Source organism: Mastigoproctus giganteus, chromosome 5 (genome assembly GCF_048544385.1).
Source record: "Mastigoproctus giganteus isolate SK-2022 chromosome 5, ASM4854438v1, whole genome shotgun sequence".
Taxonomy (NCBI): Eukaryota; Metazoa; Arthropoda; class Arachnida; order Uropygi; family Thelyphonidae; genus Mastigoproctus; species Mastigoproctus giganteus.
This window is the reverse complement of record NC_143579.1, coordinates 178373002-178393223: the sequence shown is the minus strand read 5'-3', so window position 1 is coordinate 178393223 and position 20222 is coordinate 178373002. Positions and strand designations below refer to the sequence as shown.

The following is a 20222-nucleotide window of genomic DNA, read 5'->3' as shown; positions in this document are numbered from 1 at the left end:
ATCGGCATTTGTTGTATCAACAAATCAGTCTTATTCGGACATTTGTTATTTCTCCAAGGGAGTACCTCAAGGCTCACTTCTCGGACCTATCCTATTTGTTCTTTACATCAATGAATTTCTGTCTCTTCTTTCATCTTCCCACCTAGTAAAGTGTAAAGTATTTGATGTCTAATGGCCCCAGGGGCTTCCCCGATTTCCACATTGTGTACTCTGTTCGTGAAACACAAACTCTGTTTAGGCCATAGGCTTTTCAAAAAGTGTAAGGGGAATGGTTATGTCGTGTAATGTCATTATATTGTTCCTCTGACCTTTTAGCTGTTGGGCTCCTAGTGGGACCCACCATTACCCACACTTTGCCCCAAGAAGGCAGGTCAGGCAATAGAGGGTTCAATCACATTTTACTCTGGCAGGCCCTGCGACCTAGTTTCTTAAGATTTCATTGGCTAGGGCCTATAAAAAAAAAAAAAAAAAAAAAAAAAAATCCGATTTAGCATTAGGGTTAAATTAGGCCGAATTAGTTTATGTTAAGGTGTGGAGTTAAGAAATTTGGATGCTAGTAAAGTTAGGTTATGTTTAGGTTATGGGCATACATGGTAGGTTTGGTAAGTCAGAGTAGGGGAAAGGCTGGGGGGAAAAGATAGAAATATGGGGGCGATAGCAAAGGCAACCCCCAGAATATCAGTGAGGACAGACCCAACTAGAGGAAAGAGGGAGGGGAAGGGAGGAGACAGAAGCCTGTCTCTTTCCCCTCCCTACCTTGGGGTGGGGATTTAAAGTGTACCCGATGAGGGTACCCAGTACAGATGGCCAATGGTGCAGTCAAGTCAGGTTAGTTATCCAATTTGCATGTTGTCTCTATATTGGTGCATCAATGTCCAGTTTGAGGTCAAGTCCAGTGTTGTCATGTTTGTGGAGTGTGGATCTGTTCAGTAGGGGTAGCCCTGCTCAGGTTGAAGTTCCAGGATACAGGGTTTTAGTTCAAGTAATCCTTGGCTCTTGATATTTCCTCATCCCTTCTTGTCATGATGTTTAGTGATTGACTTGGGCATTGTTCCCTTGCATTTGTCTGCCTTTGTTGTGTGGGAATGATCTTGTGAAGAGTTCAGTTATGAAGAGTGACAGAGCTTCATATTCCTCCTTGCTATCTAAAAGGTGGGATTCTTGCCCTTTTGGTAGGTATGCTATTGTAATGATGAGTCTATTGCATAGGTCGTGCATGATGTGGCCCCAGGATTTCAGGTCACCAAAGGCACACATGTGATCATCGATGATGCCGAGTGAGGTTAGCTTCCCATTTATTGGTCCGTGATCAGTGAGAAGGTAGGTAAGCGAGAGTCCAGGGGAGAACCATGGGGGGGGAGGTTTGGGGAAGATCCTGTCGATGCTAGGCAGGAATCTTTGCAGTTCCTTTTGAGGAGTGGTATAGGAGGCTGCACCTGACAACCTCAAGGTCCAGTGGCACTGCTCCAACTAGAATCTGTAAGAGGTGCATACTGGTCGTGCAGTTTGTTCGGGTGATGGTTAGCAAGACTGTTTTTTGTATGGCTTCAAAGAGTCTTCTTCCCGTAACTATGGTGGCCTTTGAGTACCACACCCCGGCAGTGTAGGCAATAATTGGAAGGAAGACTGCCTTGAAGAACAGGGATAAAGTGTGCCTATTAAGGCCCCAGTCCCATTTTGAGAGCCTAGCAATAAGAGAGCAGTGTATCTTCGGATTTTACCTTTGATATATTTTAGGTGTAGCTGAAAGTTCAGTTTGTTGTCCAGAATTAATCCTAGATATTTGAGTTCCTGTGAAAACTTTGTCCTGTCGATTTTACTCTGTGGCGGTCTAGCCGCATTACAGGTTTCCCTAAGCAGGATGGAGTCTGTTTTTGTTTGTGAGATTTGAAGGAAGTGGTGATTTGACCACTTTAGGAGCTTGTATAGGGCACTGTTTTCCAAGGTCTCAAGGCGTGCCCAAGAGTCCCCAGCCACTGTGATGATCAGGTCGTCCACGAACGCCTGTGATGGGGGCCTCCCCCAGGTTGGTGGAGAGGAAGTCATCCAAGATGAGGGTCCAGAAGAAGGGACCCAGGACAGAGTCCCATGGGTAACCCCTGTAGACCTGTCTTGTTATACTTTGGTAGGGAACATTTACTGTTATGAACCTGTTGGAGGGATAACTTTAATGACCTTGTAGAAGTTTGCAGGTAGCTTGGTTCTATGGAGCCTATTGTGTTGGCCTCTCCACTCTCCAGATCTTATTCCAGTAAAAAAAAAAAGTGTAAAGTGTATTCGTGTCTAGCGGAACCGGGGGTTTCCCCCAACTCCGCATTGCTTTCATTGTAGATGTAACAGTTCACTGTAAAGGCCAGAGATTTAAAAGTGTATGGATTTTGTAAGTGTAGTGTTGTGTATCGTTGTTCTTCTGGCCATTTAGCCGCTAGACCCCTGCTGGGGGCCAACGTTGTCCACACTTAGCCTTGTGGAGGCAGACGGTACCCAGTAGTTGATATTTTACTCTGGCAGGCACTGCCACATAGTTTTCTGAGATTTCAGTGGCTAGGGCCTAAAAAAAATAGATATATATTACAAAAAAATAAATAAATAAAAAAATAATAAAATAAAATAATCACTGAAAAAGGTTTAAGCCGAAAGAGTTTTGCGTGCGCGGTTTGAATTTGGACATATTTTAATTTTTAACGTTGTGTGGGACATGCGCTGGTGTATAGACAGAGTAGGAGAGAGAGAGAGAGGCTAAATACTGGGGGGGAAAGCCAGAAGTATGGGGACAATAGAGTAGGTGTCCCCAAAAGCAGTGGGGCAGGCCTGTGCCCCACCAGGAGTAGAGAAGCGGGGAGTGGCAGGGGAGGGAACAGGAAACCGTTTCCTCTTGCCTGGGGATTGATAATTAAAGGTGAATAGGACTAGGGAGTCCTATTCAGACCGCCATATGGTGTACTGCAAGTAGTTTCTGCATTTATTTCCAGTCCGGGTTTTTTGTCACTTGGTTTGTTTGCATGTACTCATCTTCGTCAGATAGTTCCTGTGGCTGTGTCTGACCAGATTCCTTGTCACTTTGTTATTTTCTTGATCTTTGTAGAGTTCTGTGGGGTCCTTTGATCCGTTTGTGGCCTCACTTTGGTCGGGGTTGTCTTCTTCCATGCTCATTTTGATTTCCTCTTGCTCTTTGCAGTCTTGTGGGGTGGTCAATTTTCTTCGAGTATGTAATTTACTTTCATTCATTGTGGATGGCAATTTCCGTTCTTCTTCGGTCGAAGACTTCTTGTGCAAATTGGCTGAAAGCCGTGTAGTCATCTTCTGTGTCCAAGAGATGGTGTTCTTTGTTTTTTGGTATGTACTGTATTTTAGTTATTAGCACGCTTCTGTGTTCCTCATAGCACTCACAGTCGTTCATTATATGATGCCATGTTTCAGGCTCACCACAGGTGCAAGTTAGCTCCTCCATTATACCCAGCATGTTCAATTTTGCCTTGAATGGGCCATGGCCCATTAGTAAGTAGGTTGCAATTAACCCCGGGTTAAACCATGGGGGGGGGGTCTTTTGGATACGTCTTGGCAACCAGTGGTATGAATCTCTTCGTCACGTTGCCTTTGTTTGATGCTGTCCATCAGTCCTGCCATAGCTGTATCAGGTGAGCCACGATTCTATGCTTTTCTGCTTTGCGGTTGTTGTTTGGTTCTAGGGTAAGTCCATAGATTGTAGTGAGTGTTCTCTTAGGCAGGTGGTACATCAGCCTGCAGTGAGTCACCTCCAGGTCCAGTGGGAGGACTCCTATCAAGACCTGGACGGCATGCGTGCTTACTGTTCTGCATGCATGAGATGTGATAAGCATAATGCTACGCTGGATTGTGTCCAGGTGTCTTTTATTTACTGCTGTTCCTGCTTTATTGTACCATATCGGGGATCCGTAGGTAATGGCTGGGATGAAAATTGCTTAGTAGTACAGGGACAGTGTTTTTCTGTTTAATCCCCAGTCCCTGTGTGAGACTCTTGCTATTAATGCTGCGTAGTTCCTTAGTTTTTCTTTCAGGTGGATGATATGAGGTGTGAAAGATAAATTACTGTCGATTGTAATTCCTAAGTATCGTATTTGTTTTGCAAGTTTGATGGTTGCTCCTGCTGTCTTTATTTGTGGTGGTCTGTGGATGTCGAGCACTCCTTTCAATAGAACAGAGTTCGTCTTCGTGGGTGATATCTTCAACATGTGTAGCTTTGCTCAATCCTGTAACACCTGTATTGCCTGGTTTCATGAGTCTCCAGGCCCGATCTGGAGTCCACCTCAACCATCAGGACCAAATTGTCAGCAAAGGCCTGGCAGCTCACTTCGCCCAAGTCCTGAGCCAGGAAGGCGTCAAAGACAATGTTCCACATGAGCGGCCCCAGGACCGAGCCCTGGGGCAGCTCCTGCAGATCCATCGAGCCACTTTTCGAAAAGGTTTTACCATCCCAATTCTTCGGTCAGTTAGGTAATCCTTTATACACTTGTTGAGGTTTGTTGGGAGTGCTGCCTCCCGGATGCTGTGCCACCAAAGGGTGTCGAACGTCCCGGCGAAGCCCACTGTGATGACTAGGAAGTACTTCCTGTCGCATTGGGTTGCTTTGAATATAAGGTTTTGGACTGCTTCTATGGTTGATAATCCCAGTTTGAATCCATATTGTTTTGGTGATTCTAGGTTTGCAGCTTTGTAGTGGCTCATAATTTTTTTATGCAACAGCCTTTCGTATAGTTTACTCAGGGTAGTCAGTAAAGCTATCGGTCGGTAGGAATCCGGTTGTTCTGGTGGCTTGTTAGGGTTCTTCAGGATGAGTTTCAGATTTGCGGTTTTCCAGGAGGTCGGAAATTTCCCTGCTTGCAGGCAGCAGTTTAGAAGTTTGAGCAGGAGGTCAGGTATGTGTTCCGCGGCCTTTTTTGATCAGCTCCGGCTCTAGGAGGTCCGGTCCCGGGCATTTCCTATTTCGCATCTGTGCCGCAGCATTTTGTAGCTCCTCCATGGTGAAGGGCGGCTCCATTTGTTGCGATGTGTATGCCTCTTTTGCTTGGGCGATTTCTTCTTGCTTGTCACTGAGGTTGTCTGGGGGGTTCTAGAATGATTGTATTTAGAATGTTATTAATTGAATCATCCCATGTTTTAGTGAGGGATCCTTGAGGCGTTTTTGTTACCATCGTTATTTCTCCCCTGGGGAGCTTATTTGTGGTTATTTTGTATATAACCCCCTCCGCAGAGGACCTCATTTCCTGTAGCAGAGACTAGTTGCTCCCATGAGGCTTTCTTATTTTTCTTTATTTTTTCGGTGTAGGCATTGCGTAGCTGTTGGTATTGATGTCTTAGATAGGCTACCTCTGTTGGTGGCTAGGTTCTCCGCACCTTCTGGTATTCTTTTCTCTTTATTTGAACTTGCTTTCGTAATCTTTGTAACTCTGGGGTCCACCATGGCATGGCTCCTACGGAGGGTGTCTTCCTTTTCATCGCCATTTCCGCTGCAGTGGTTATAATGTGGGTGACTTTCTCCTGCATCCTGTCTACGTTTTCCATCCTGTCACTCTCCCATCCGGTCACTTCCTCTTGTGCTTTGCGGATCAGTTGTTCTCGAAAGAGCTCCCAGTTTGCCTTTTTTATGGCGAACCTGCTCGCCATGTATTTGCCATTTGTTGGTCTTGGCATCGTTCTCTTGATATTGAAGATGATTGTGTGGTGATCCGATGTGGTCCAGGCGTTTTGCACAGTCCAATGGCGCCTCCGTAGCCAGGTGGGAAGGAGCAACAGTGCATAGCACACGCTTCTTGATTAGACCGGGGTTCGAGCCCGTCACCACCAAATACGGAGGATGTGGAAAGGTCAGGGAATGACCACTGCATATTACCGGAGCAATATGGCCTTAGTTGCTAATGCTCCTAAAAACCAAACAACAAACAAACACAGTCCAATCGGTCACATGAGCTTCTATGTTTCTTGTGGTTAGCGTGATGTCTATGGTTGATTCCCATAGGGTGTTGCAGTATGTCGGTAGATTGAATGGTTGATTCTTTACAGTGAAGATAGAATTTGCTAGGAACTCTCAAGCCTCTGTCCATTCCTGGTACCTCGTCGGTCCGGCATAGTGCTGTGCCAAACAGGGGAGCGGCAGTTTACATCGGCGCCGATTACGACTCATTGTCCTGTTGGGTTTCTTGCGCCGTTTGTAGATAAGTGATAGCGAAATCTATTTCTATTCCGGGTCTGCAGTACAGCGAGATCATATACAGGCTGCCAACAGAGCTAATAATATGGGCACATGATGCCCATGGCGTGCAGAGTCGTGGTATTTTTGTCTTGGTTATCTCCGGGTTCCGTACTACCACCGCTGCCCTCGGAGTGTCTTCGTTGCATTGTACAATTTTATATCGGAGCGGATAGCCCCTGACCCTGACTTGCCCTTTGTGAGTGTAGGGCTCCTGTATCAGGATAACATGTGCGTTAGCCTCATCAGCGCTTTGCCGTACTTGGTCGCCACTGCTCTGGCCCGCTGCGTGTTTATTTGGTGCACCGCAAAGATTCCATTATTAAATTTCTTATGGTGTATCCCCATAATTGATTCGTGACTGGTATGAACTCTTAGCTTTCTGGTAGGTTGGGCAGTTCGTGTGTGGAATGGGCATGATCTAACCACAGGGATTTGCAGTTGGTGCAGATGGGATCTTTTTCTTTCTTTGGGCAGCTGCTGTAATTGTGGCCCATTTCAGAGCAGTGGCCACATGTTGCTTCTTTTTGGGCACAGGTGTGTGTGTTGTGTGGCCGTACTTTCAGCATCGGAAGCACCTTGGTACATCCACACGTTCTTTAATCTATGACTGCCACTCTATGTATATGGTGTTTTGCATTCGTAGGATCTGCCATGCTTCGGGGGCCAGCTCTACCACCCAGTTGCAGTTTACCAGTATTGTTCTGTACTTGGGTATAATCAGCTGTTTTTCATCCTTGTCAGGTAATTGGATTTGGAGGTTTTTCCTGTATATCTCTTCCCTTACACTTCCAGATGTCATATCCTGGTCAATATCAAAAATGATTACAGATGGCCCTTTTCTTTTGGGGGCCTCTGCGGTAAGGCCTAGGGTGAAGATCTTGGGGTTTGTTATTATCTGCTGTGCTTCTTCTTTGGTTGCTGTTTCAATAACTATTCCGGGGTTCCTGGTTTTTCGGATAGCTTTGATTCTAGTAGCGCCGAAGTCCTCTTTCAAGTTCTCTGTGACTTTCTTCTTTATTTCCTCACTGGTGGATTTTTCTAGTAGCGCCGAAGTCCTCTTTCAAGTTCTCTGTGACTTTCTTCTTTATTTCCTCACTGGTGGATTTTTCTAGTAGCGCCGAAGTCCTCTTTCAAGTTCTCTGTGACTTTCTTCTTTATTTCCTCACTGGTGGATTTTTCATTCCCTACTGGTCGTACTACCACTATGTTGGGTGTGGGCCGAAGGGTTTTTCTTTTGACCGATTGACTTTTGGTCTGTACATTTGTAGGTTTCCTCAGCGTTTCTGCGTAAGTGGGTGCCCGGTGTGGCATTTGTTTTTCCCCACATTCCATGTGTAGGCCTCCAGTTTGGCCTTATTTGTTATTGCTTCTACGTGGACCTTCTGTAGAACTGTTTCCAGCTTGGTGCAGATGGTCACAATTTCTCCTCTGAAGGCAGTGGTTATTCTGCCAGAGGATTCCTTCAACTTGTTTTCGAGCTGCACACGGAGGACCAGCATCTGGTCCAGAACAGATGCTGGTCCTCCGTGTTTTCCGGGGATTCCGCATTTTTTGGTGCGTCATTGGCGTCCCGTTTGTCCTCTGTAATTGTCATTCTGTGTGGCAGCTACTTCATTTGTCTCCTTTTGCTCGGATTGCGAGCATGTTTTCCTTTCTGATTTCGGAGCAGTCATTTTCCAATTTTTTTCCTTTGGTCGGGGGGCTCCTGAGCGGGGGTTCTCCGTCTCTTCTTGGTTTTCTATCAATATCGAGTCATTATTTTGATCTTGTTCTGCAGCGACGGTAGTTCTGTCCGATTTTCTCTCCATTTTGTTGATATTCCGGATTTAAGAGGTTTTCCGGATTATCGGGTTTTGGGCGTGCTAGTTGAAAGTAGGGCTCCAAGAGCTGTCGATGGATCCTAACCACAAGTCCGTAGGTTTATTACGTGTCTTACAACTGTTAATCGCAAATTTAAGTTCTCCCCTTGGTCACGTGGTGGGGGAGGGAACAGCAAAGTGCACCCAGAGCGATGGGATTAGTTCCCTGTGGTATTTTCGGGGACCGCCGAAGACGATGGTGACATCACGATTTAAATGTGTCGCACGAGTAAGAAGTTCATGCGTCACCATGAAAGTTTATGGGAGGGGGGGGGGAAGCACAAAGGTAATGATTTTCTCTATAATTGCTTTAAACATAGTCCAGAAATATTGGAACGTTGTTTCTGTACAAGTTAATGCAGGAGGCAATCACTATGAGGACAACACCCCCAGTCAACGGCCAGATACCAGCGTGCCAGCCACGTTATATTGGTCGGCTCTCTATTTCCCTGCCGTTAGCCACATGGTGATCAGTGCGGTCTGGCAACAAAGGAAACAGATAAATTACGCTGGGATCTAACTTAATATCCGGTAGAGTGCAAAACGTTTCTCACCAAGGGACTCCTGTACTGTATATCTTCTTGAGAGAACACACTATAGAACATAAACTGTAGTTTAAACACATTTTTTACATAAAAATCACGGAGCGATATATCGTATGTCCGAACACAACGGCGGCCATATTGACGTCCCTATCTTATTCCAGTAACACCTTTCTTCTTCTTCTTCTTTGGTCCTTAGCTGGCAGCTGGGGGAGGCGGTTGGCCACGCAACCAGTATGCTGCTGTAGGTGCCGCAGGGTTTCGGACTTGCTCTGTGATGTTCTTCCATACCTTATGATCCATGGCTTCAGTCCTGGCCTGGTTAAGGTCGAGACGTCGGCTCTTCAAGTCATCTTCCACTTGCTTGGCCCACGTTTTCCTAGGCGCGGTCCGTTGGATGCTCCATTGGGTGGGTCGTTGTCTCCAAAGGAGTGTGGATGGTATTCTGTTCGTGCCCATTCTACATACGTGGCCAAACCATCTGAGCCTTCGCTTCTGGATTTGGTCGGCAATGGTTGGTTGCTGTTGGCATCTGGCGCGGATGGTATCATTAGTGATGCGGTCGCGAAGAGAGATGCCCAAGATCTGCCGCAGGCATCGCATTTGGAATACCTCAAGTTTGTTCAAATCTAACTTGAGACAAATCCATGTTTCTGATCCGTAAAGAAGAACGGGCAGGATCAAAGTCCGGAAGAGTCGGATTTTAGTCTTTGTGGAAATGTTGGTCCTCTTCCACAGACACCATTTGAGCGAGGCGAACGCAGTGGCCGCCTGTCCAATTCTGCTGTGGATTTCCATGGTGGATGCAACTTTCTTCTCCTGGACCAGCGACCGAAGGTATTTAAAGTCCTGCACTTGCTCGATCTGGACGCCTTCGAGATAGATGGTGGCTTGCGACCCATCTGTTGTCAGGGCCTTTGTCTTACCAGCATTGATCTTCAAACCGTATGGCCGGGCAATGCGGGCAATGTCGTAGAGGATGTCCGTGGCTTCAGCGTCGTTACCGGCAAGGATAGCACTATCATCAGCAAACATCAGGTCAGTCACATAGTGATCCTTGTCATATTGTATGCCCTGTCTGTTTCTGAATGCTTGCCTCATAATGGCGTCGACCACGATGTTGAAAAGCAACGGGGAGGCTACATCCCCTTGGCGGACTCCAGTTTGGATGGTAAATTCCTTTAGGATGAGGAAGTATGAGATCTTCTAAGTAGAGATCCATAGCCATCCGGTTTGCAATGACAATTGAGCCATGTACCGCCTCCCTGTAGTTGCAAAGGTGGTGGGTTTAACTATAACCTTTGAAACCACATCGACTGCACGCTGTTCATCTTGTATCTTATTTCGGTCGAGCACTTTTTCCATCAAGAATCATGAATGTTGTTTTATTACTTTGCCAAACTTAGGCTACCTTTTGAAATGATAACTTTAAAATTTCTAGTTGGAACTTTGACGGCCATGGAACTCTTCTGCAGCCTTCTGATTACTTAGTGGTAGTTGCCCAATCATTAGGTGTTCAGCTTGTTATTGTTGGAATGATTTATGGGGGAAAAAAGTATAAATGAGATTTTTAGGCAAATTGTTTTTTAATTTTCGCATATTCAACTAATTTTTGTAGCACACTGTTTTCTAATGCGTTTGAAAAATACGTGCATTTCAAAACATTGAAACACCAAATCTCGAATGAATATCTACTTGAACTTTACATGGCCTGAAGGTTTAACTAATTAATAAAGAATTTTTTTGTCGTCTTTTCTGGAAATATTTTAGTTCATTTGTTTTAATTATTAATTTGACTGTCATATAAGTTAGTACAGTAGCATTATTTCAATACATAGTAAACCAACCTAAGTTGTGCAGTAGCATCATTACATAAACATCTCATATGAATTATTTCACAATGAGAGTTGCCCATCTCATTACACCTTGAATAAATAACGCTTCCCCAGTAGTGAAGACTATTGTTACTTATTCTCAGTGGATACTACCACCACTACCCAAACGGCAGTTTTGGGGCTATTTAGCCCCCTCGTAGATGAGTGGGTCGGTACCCCAATAACAGCTGACAACCCAGTGGTGAATTAATTTCACAATTCTATTGTGAAATTAATTCACAACTGGGGTGCCAAGTGGGGTGTAGTTTGATGCATATAGGATTTAGGGCTAAAACGCCTCAGACTGCGAGGAGACTTTACTGTCAGCATCATTTCTATACACAGTAACCCAACCGAAATCGTACAGTGGCATCATTACCCATGTCATATTGTGAATTCCTTCACAACGAGTTGTCTATCTCATTATATCTCGAATAAGAACGCTTCCCCAGCTATTGTTACTTATTTGCAGTGGGTACTACCACCACCCAGACAGCTGTTATACCAACGAGGTACTTATTCACTCACCGATGCGGGGCAAAATTGCCTTGAAACTGCTGTCTAAGTGGTGGTACCCATGAGAATAAGTAACAATAGTTTCTATACCGGATAAGCATTACTTATTCGAGGTATAATGAGATAGGCTACTCGTTGTAAAGGAATTTACAATATTACGTGCTATGTAATAATGCCACTGCATAACTTTGGTTGGTTTACTATGTATAGAAATGATGTTATTGCACTAACTTGTGTCAGTAAACCCTCCTCGTAATCTGACGCTTTTTAGCCCTAAATTTTATATTTTTTAATTTGGTTAACTGTGCCCATATCACATTTATCTTATCTTTGGTGAAAGGGCATGTTCTCCAGTCAAAACAGCACCAATTTCTTATATAATACAATCATATTTGTAATAAATACAGATTTGATCTCAAATAGCCTTACATTTCAATTTCTGACACTACTAAAAGTGGAATAAAGCACAGCTTTCTTGAGTTGCGAGAGATTAATTTTTCTTTTTCATTTTATTTTGTTAATATTTTTATATGAATTTTATATCTTGAAGAGATGGTGATTTTTATTTCGAAGGAGATGATCTTTTAATAATGTTAACTGACAGGCTAAAGAGAATCAGGTTAAACATCTTAAGAAAGTAAAACAGAACATTTATTTCTTAAAGTTGTTTTATACACCTGACGAAATATTTTTGAATTTTAAATCGCTTACAGGATTTTTATACAGTTTATAAATTGCAAAGAAATGTATTTACTTTCTCAGCATCTATCAGTATCAGAATTCCAGCATTTACTCACCTTTCGCTATTTTGGATTTTCCAGAACCTTTTCTAGTTTGTTTCCTTGGCATCAGCATGGACATCAGTGGAGGTAGTTTTTGAGGGGGAGTACGCAGTGGCTGACCGTTTGGAGTTCCATTGGTAGACGATTCTTCATTAGACGACGGTGATGGTAAAGGCAACGGAACGTTGTTGGGAGGAGATTTTTGACCTCTTTGCATTCTGTCAACACGGAGAGGAATTCCGCTACCCCACGAATTTCTTCTCTGAAGTTTTTCTCTTCTAGGAGCTTCTTCTTTCTTCTCCGAAATATCTGTCATGCTGGAAATAAAAGATGTTATTGAACGGGTGAAATAAAAGTTTTTACTTATTGTTATCGGTACCATTAGGAATGTGATGGTTAACTGAGAGATAACATGAGACAATGTTGGATAGATTCATAGCTCTATTTTGTTATTCTCTCAGTGCTGTCAACAAATGAAACCAGACTTTCTGAAACTTGAATGGTATCATGAATATTTTCTGCTCGTTCTATTTCTTTTCAGTTTCAACCAGAAGTTTGCTAATTTTCGTATTGTGAAACTGTAAACGGATGATAGCACACTCTCAGAACAAGAATTTCTAATGAATAGTTAGACAAAACACCATTTTAATTTATGATATTTATTTTATTTATTTGGGAGTTTCAGGATCCACTGAGTAACACATTACGTTATAGGATTCTGGATATAAAGAACAATAAAAATATATTATGCCAGGCCAATGTGTGCATAAACAAATATGGGGGAAAATTCAAAGTTTATAAAAAATAGCACTAATATTGGCTTTAAATTCAGTTTTAGAGGTAAAATGTCAGTGCCGTGTATGTTAATCAGTTGTATGAATCGAAGTAGGAGTGGAGGCAGAGTTCGGATGGCAAACATGGGAGGAAAACCAAATTATACAGGGTCATCGAAAAAGGTGTCCGTGATTTCCCTTTTAATTATCTTCGGAAATATTTGATCGATTGCTGTGATCGTAGCAGCAAACAGTGTGGTAACTCACTAAGTTTTATTTGACACCTCAACAATGATCTTGGCTGCGTCATTAGTGTGCGCAGAATAACTCCTACGCGCACTGCAAAAGTCAGTGTCAGTAGTAGTAGAAGTGGCATGTGATGCAAGAAAGCAAGTGTGTGAGCTTATGCAGCATCAGCTAAAAAAACCAAACACACCATTCCCTCCCAATGCCTGTCCAGTTCCTCCTTAAATTTATTTAACCTATCAACTTCCACAACGACAGATGGAAGTTTGTTCCAGCAATTAACCACCCGCTGGCTAAAGGCAAATTTCCGCACATCTATTCTACATCTGTCTTTTCTTAATTTGAATTTATGCCCCCTTAGGTTCGTAATCCGAACAAGTGGAAGCATCCCATCAGAATTCAGCGTGCTCAATCCATTCAAGGCCTTATACACCTCAATCAGATCACCGCGCAGGTGTCTAGTCTCCAGCCACTGCAATTTGCATAACTTAAGCCTCTTTTGGTAAGACGATCCCTTCATTCCCCTCACCAATCTTGTTGCCCTTCTCTGTAGACGCTCAACCATATCTACATCCTTCTTAAAATGAGGCCTCCAGACCTGTACGCAGTACTTAAGGCGTGGCCTGACCATTGCCTTATACAGGGGGACAATCACCTCCTTTTCCCTGCTAGCAATATTCCTATATATTATTGACAAAACCCCATGACCTGCCCTGGCAGCCTGTCTGCATTGCTCAGAAAACTTCATATCTGAATGCACAATTACTCCCAGGTCTATTTCATTTTCTACCACCTTAAGTGTAGTACCACACAGTTAGTACATTTCTCTGTGGTTACTTCTACCCATATGCAGTACTTTGCATTTGTCAAGGTTAAACTTCAGTTGCAACTTCTTAGCCCACTGCCCAAATTATCTAGATCCTGTTGCAGTAGCACACTGCCATTACTGTCATTAACAACCCTGCCAACCTTTGTATCATCTTCAAACTTCGACACTAAGCCTGATATACCTTCATCAATATCATTGATAAATATACAAAACGACACAGGCACATTATAGCCTTAGCAGCTTATGTGCCAGTAAACCTCCATAACAACAACAACAAAACGACAGAGGACCCAACACCGAACCCTGTGGGACTCCACTAATAACATTAGTCCACGAAGAGCAGCACCCATTAATTACCACCCTCTGTCTTCTCCCACTCAACCATCCTTTTATCCATTGTAGCAACTTACCCTTAATACCATTCTGGTCCAATTTGTACAATGTACAATTTGTCTTCCATGCGCAACAGTGTCAAAAGCTTTCCTGAAATCCAAGTATATGATATCAAAATTATTTTTTGCATCCAGTTCCTTTGTAACCACATCATAATATCCTGTCAGATTTGTCAGACAAGACTTTCCCTTAACAAACCCATGCTGTGTCTGAATTATTGCTGCAGTCTTGTCTAGATGATCCTGCAATGCATCTTTAACCAGTGACTCCATTATTTTACCCGGAACAGAAGTTAAACTAACTGGTCTGTAATTACTTGTGTCACCCTTCGATCCCCCTTTGTGAATTGGGGATACATTTGCACACCTCCAGTCCGTGGGGACCTCCCCTGAGTCCAAGGATGCTCTCATAATTATGGCTAAGGTTTTGCTTAGTTGCTTTGCCGCCTCCTTTAATATAACTGGATAGATCCCATCCACACCAGGTGCCTTTCTCATGTTCAACTTCAACAATTTCTCCTCCACTTTGCTCTCAGTTATTACAAAACATTAAGTATCCTGCTACAATTTGATAACCTTCTGCCATTTTCAAACCTTAATAATTCCTCATGTGTGAATATAGATGCAAAATACTCATTCAGTTTGTTTGCTATCTGAGCAGGATCATCAACAGTCGAACCATCGATATCAAATGGACCAAGCTGATTCATCCCCTTCCTTTTAGAGTTTATATAAGTAAAGAAATCCTTGCTGTTTTTCTTAGCATCTTTTGCCAAAGATTTCTCGTAATCTGCCTTTGCCTGCCTAACCTCCTTTGTGACCTGATTACAGACTAGCTTATATCTGCCATAGACTTATGAGTCGCTTGATAATTTATATGCATCGCATGCACTTTTCTTGTCTGTCACGAGTCTCATTAGTTCATTTGATAACCATTTAGGCCTAAACCTTAAACAATATTTCTTAATAGGTATGAAACTTTTAGTAGCATCCATGACTAATTCCTTGAATGCTTCCCACTTACAATTTACTGAATTTCAGTAAATTGTAAGTGGGAAGCATTTCAGTAAATTCAGTAAATTTACTGAAATTTCGGTACGCTGAATTTCAATACCGACGTTGCACTGTTATGACAGATTTAAATTCAGCGTATGACAACACACACACTGTGCTTTCTGTTGCACGGCCGTGTTACTGATATTGACTGAGGCAGTGCGCATAGGAGTCATTCTGCGCACACTCATGACGCAGCCAAGGGTATCGTTGAGGTGTCAAATAAAACTTAGTGAGTTACCACACCGTTTACTGCTACGATCACAGCAATCGGTCAAATATTTCCGAAGATAATTAAAAGGGAAATCACGGACACCTTTTACGATGACCCTGTATTACAGTATTCAACTATTCTAAGAATTGTTAATTTTTATGAAGTAAAAAGAGAGATGGAGCGCTTGGTAAGTCCCAGCAGTCTGAAAACCAAGGAAATATTGATGGCTGAGTAAAAAATCAAAGAAATCTGTGTCATGATTTCTTTCATTTTTCGTAAGTACCAAAGTTCCTAAATTGGTCATTGGCTTCATTCCAATTGAGACCAACAATAATGTTAAATAAAACAAATGATTTGCAATCTCTGATAAATGAAATCTGCATTTAAGTGCATTTGCAGTGATTCGGTGAAATTATTATTATTTTATTTATTTATTATTTTTTTTATTTTATTTTTATTTATTTATTTTTTTTTTTTTTGCAGCCAAGACCACACGTGGTCCTGACAAGAGTGAAGAGCAACTGCACGAGAAACAGTCACCTTAATAAAAAACAACAACAACAAAAAAAAAACCCCAGTAATGACGTTTTGATAAATCCTGTTTACCTTATTTTTCCTAATGGGTAGCAGTAGGTATTACTGGATTTGACATTCTTATTCTCTTCCTAATTGTGACACCTTCAGTGGTACGCTGATCTTCCATTTGGAAAGGGCTGGGTTCGATTTCTTTCTCCAGCTGAGCTTTATTTTGCTAGGGATGACAGCAACTTTTGATTAACTATTAAAGTTTTGGCAAAGTTAGTTTGTCTAGGCCTCTAGGGTGAACAATGGAGGCCTAGGGTTTGTCTAGGCCTCTAGGGTGAACAATATCTTCTAGCAAGAACCCAATAGCACAGTGGTTAAAATCACTGTTTTTCATACAGTGTAAAAAAGGCCTCGATTTGAATTCCATGAAGACAGGAGAAATTGTTATGGGCTTTGTTTCCACGGTGACCGAGTTTGTCACGATCGAGGGTTTCACAGTTTATTCTCAGACACCTGAGTCTTTCATGCAGCGAAATAGGCATACTAGCATTGAATGAATACATATTGGAGATACAATATACCTAACTCTCATGGGGTTAGATATATTTATTTATTTGTTTATTTTAGGTTAGATATATTTATTTTATTTATTCAAAATAATCTGACCTAACTGAATTAGACGATGATATCCGCATGTAGTGTACCTGCTTAGCATGAATTATTATATCTTCCAAAAGAATTTAACAAGCAGTGCTAAATTCTTTTAGGATTTCATTTCAGCCCTTTCACATATACTAATAATGAACTGACAGCTTACCTCTTACCCACTTTTATCTTGGATGTGTACATATTTTGTTGGCGGGACGGTTTACGGGTACCAGAAGGCATAGTAGTTTTATGAAACTCTGTTGGTCTGCTTTCAAGCTGAAAAGACAAATTATAAGAAATTAGAAAATTCTTTTTTTGCAGCCTTGGGTATACGACATACTTTTGAGAGGTAGCTTTGGCTACTGATTTTACATCATGTTAACGTTATTTTCATAAAAGGAAACTTGCTTAATAACATATAGCTTGAATTCATAAAGTATTTTGTAATATTAATCAGGCATACGATAAAATAAGATAATAAGGCACAAAATACTGAGACTTATATGAACAAGTTCTTGAAAAACGATCTTCACTCTTGTATCAGAATCAAGGCTGAGGTTCCTTCAGTCCGGATTTCTGTCTATTTTCTGTCTATGTCATATCTAAGCCCACTCGAGTCATCTCTTTCACATTTTCCATTTAATAACGATCTAACCAAATTCAGCCTCCTCTATAGCAAACTTTGTGAATATCGATTTCTTTCTTTAATCCTCTCGGTACAGTTTTATCCAAACAACTTTGTGATATTGTTCCATGTCCCACTGATATACTGCAAGACTACAAAGTGTTTCTCCTGTTTATTATTGTATTCTTTTACTTAATCTTTTTTTTTTTTTACTTTTCAGTTTCCAAGTTTTTTATTTATTAAACATTAAATTACTTTTTATTAACCATCTAACAATATTTCCAGTTATAGCCCTACTGCCCCCAAAGGGGCTAGATGAGTTCCCAATTTTATCGTAACCTTTTTCCTTTTCTTTTTTTTTTTGTAAATGATGAACCTGCAGAAGTTAACAATAGGCTTACATTTTTGTGGCATAGATAGCGGTTCCCAAACTACGAGCCACGGTTATTTTAAAATTTCGAAGGAAACACAGCGATACTCGACATCTGTCGGACACTGCGCGAACTACTAACTCGAGGTAGTTCACAGTGTCAACTTATCGCAATTTCAACTTTTACTACTTAATAAACGGAACTGTTGAGTATTTCTTTTGGCGTAAGGGCGCCGTGAAAAAATTACTGAGACACTAGGGACGCCGTAAACCGAGAAAGTTTGGGAACCTCTGGCATAGATCTTTCAATGTACGTAACGCTATCAGTGAACATTATCCAAAACCCCACAGCCTAAATGTTATTATCGTTAACAATCTCTAAATTTTATCACCCTAACTAACTAAATTAATTAAAGTTTATCACTTTTAAACCGTAAACTATTATTGGGAGTACTGTAGTGTATGCTGCTCCAATGAAAATTTATTTTGTAATCATTTCACAGTGCTCAAACTGATGTTGTATTTGTGATACAAAATATATATTGCTGATACAGTATCATATTGTCTGCTGGGCGAAAGAATTCTGATGATCATAGGCAAAGTGATTTTTTAAATATATGTAATTGATAAAGAAATAATTAATGTATTGATATTATTTTCTTTTTTGAAGATGTACTTTTGAAAACTCCTGTGTTTATATTAGTGATCCTCTTCTTTGGGCATGTTTCAACTGCAAGATTTCCAGGTCTACCGGATATGTATGGAAATATGGCAAAAGGCAGCCGTAAATTACTGCCTGTCGGGAGCTCACGCACTTTGATATAACTGGTTACCTCAGCTCATCATCAGACTCTAGAGAATGAGTTTGGATATGCGAGCAGTCACAGGCATATCTGTAAGTGTTACCACGACATGCGGATGAGAGCTGCATACCATGAAGTTTCACGGAAAAGCCGCAGCCACAAGCCTTTGATAGCAAACACAAATGCACACCGTCGATTGACATAAAGCAAGGCATACAGAACCTGGACTGTGAATCAATGCAGAACGGTCCCTTGGAGGGACGAATCGCACTACACGCTTTTCCAGTGTTATGTACATGTTTGGAAAGGGAAGATGCCTGAAATGGGTTTACTTCCTGAGTGTGTTGTCTCTGCTGTGAAATTAAGAGAAAGAAGTGTCACTCATGGTGGGGGAGTGTTTCTGTGATACAGACTAAATCTATTGGTCACAGTGCATGGAACCTTGCATGTTGCGTTCCACATTGATATTCTTACGACCTTTCCATAACGCTCTATGTCATGGAGGTTTGAAGAGAATATCTAAGTATTGCAGTTTGAAGAGAATGTCCAAATATTACACTGTATTGTTTAGGCCATGAAGTCACCGGCAGAATTAAGGTAAATCGAAGACTTTTCTCCTTATTAGCAGAGATCACGAATGCTTTAGGGTTTTAAAAGGAGCACAGTATTACTTACTAGTGCCAGAAACAGCTCATTGAAGCAGTCATTTAGGCCAAAGGTGGGCCAACACGCTTTTTTTTCATAACTACAAGTATCCCATGACTTTTGGTAAGATACTATTTACAACCTTTTTAAGGGTTGTTGTTATTTGTTTTTTTTAGCAGCATTAGCAACTAAGGCCATATTGTTCAGGGGATATGCAGTGGTCATTATCTGACCTTTCCGAATCGTCCGTATTTGGTGGTCACGGGCTCGAACCCCGGTCTAATCAAGAAGCGTGTGCTACGCACTGCTGCTCCTGCCCACCTGGCTACGGAGGCGCCCCTTTTTAGGGGTTTCATTGTGTAATCATAAAACCTGTTAACAGATATTTTACATAATACAATACGACATTAAGAAGTGAAAATCCTATTCTCCAAAATAAGTTTGCATCTCTTCGCTATATTGACTCAGTCTGCTAATTTTTGGCTGAGGTACATAAATGCGGAATTTATTTAAAACTTTTTTGGTCGGTTTGTATATTTCTATATTTGAGTGTTCCACGTACGAATAATGTAATTAATGAACACTTTTCTTTTAGTAGTACTGACTAAAGGTGTGGAGTTTCACTCACCTCCTTTTCTGCATCCATCAGGGATTTCCAGGACCCCGAAGTCCAAGCAGTAGTCGTATCCATTAAAGAGTCAGAGGAACCAAGTAGAGATCGCAGAGCTGGGGAATCTCCTCTCCTAACTGGATAGCCCATCCTAAAGGACACATAGAGGTTTAGGAAAGCAGGAGTTAGAAAAAGAGTTAAAAATAGAGGTAGGAAAGAAATTTTAAATACAAAGAAAATTAAATTTCTGTTATCAAATTTTAAAATATTAATTAAAAGGGGAAAGAAAACAGATTGCTATAATTTAAGAGGAATAAAATAGCTTTATTGCTGTAATAATAATAATAATAACTAGTGGGCTATGCCCCCTGCTCGCTTTGCTCGCCCACCCATGCGTACGCTTTTCTACGTAAAATGTAGAGGTATACAGAGTAAGTCAAAGTCAAATATTTTCTACGTAAAAGACACATCTGTTGAAATGCACTGGTCGATATCTAATCAGGAAATGACATGTAATTATTGACTTGTGCATTTTTAGTGCGCGGCGTTCTCAAGTTAGAATAAATATCACGGTAAACTCCAGAACGGTGTACACCCTCCAACATGGCAGCAGGCAAAAGAGTGGGAAAGCAGTGATCGACAAGTTGTGATTCCCATATTTCGACAAACGGACAGGAACAAAGCAGT

The 20222-nt window shown here is 41.7% G+C and overlaps 1 protein-coding gene across 1 annotated transcript in view; it reads right to left on the bottom strand.

The window, feature by feature from the left end:
* The window catches only part of LOC150085872 (kinesin-like protein KIF12), a 168551-nt gene that overhangs the window by 28535 nt on the left and 119794 nt on the right, over positions 1-20222 (bottom strand). Inside the window, exons 16-18 of the mRNA XM_090373549.1 lie at positions 19554-19686; positions 16652-16758; positions 11818-12119 (exon numbers count right to left, since the gene is read on the bottom strand). Coding sequence (XP_090229675.1) covers positions 11818-12119; positions 16652-16758; positions 19554-19686 — 542 coding nt within the window. The remainder of the gene's footprint in view (positions 1-11817; positions 12120-16651; positions 16759-19553; positions 19687-20222) is intronic.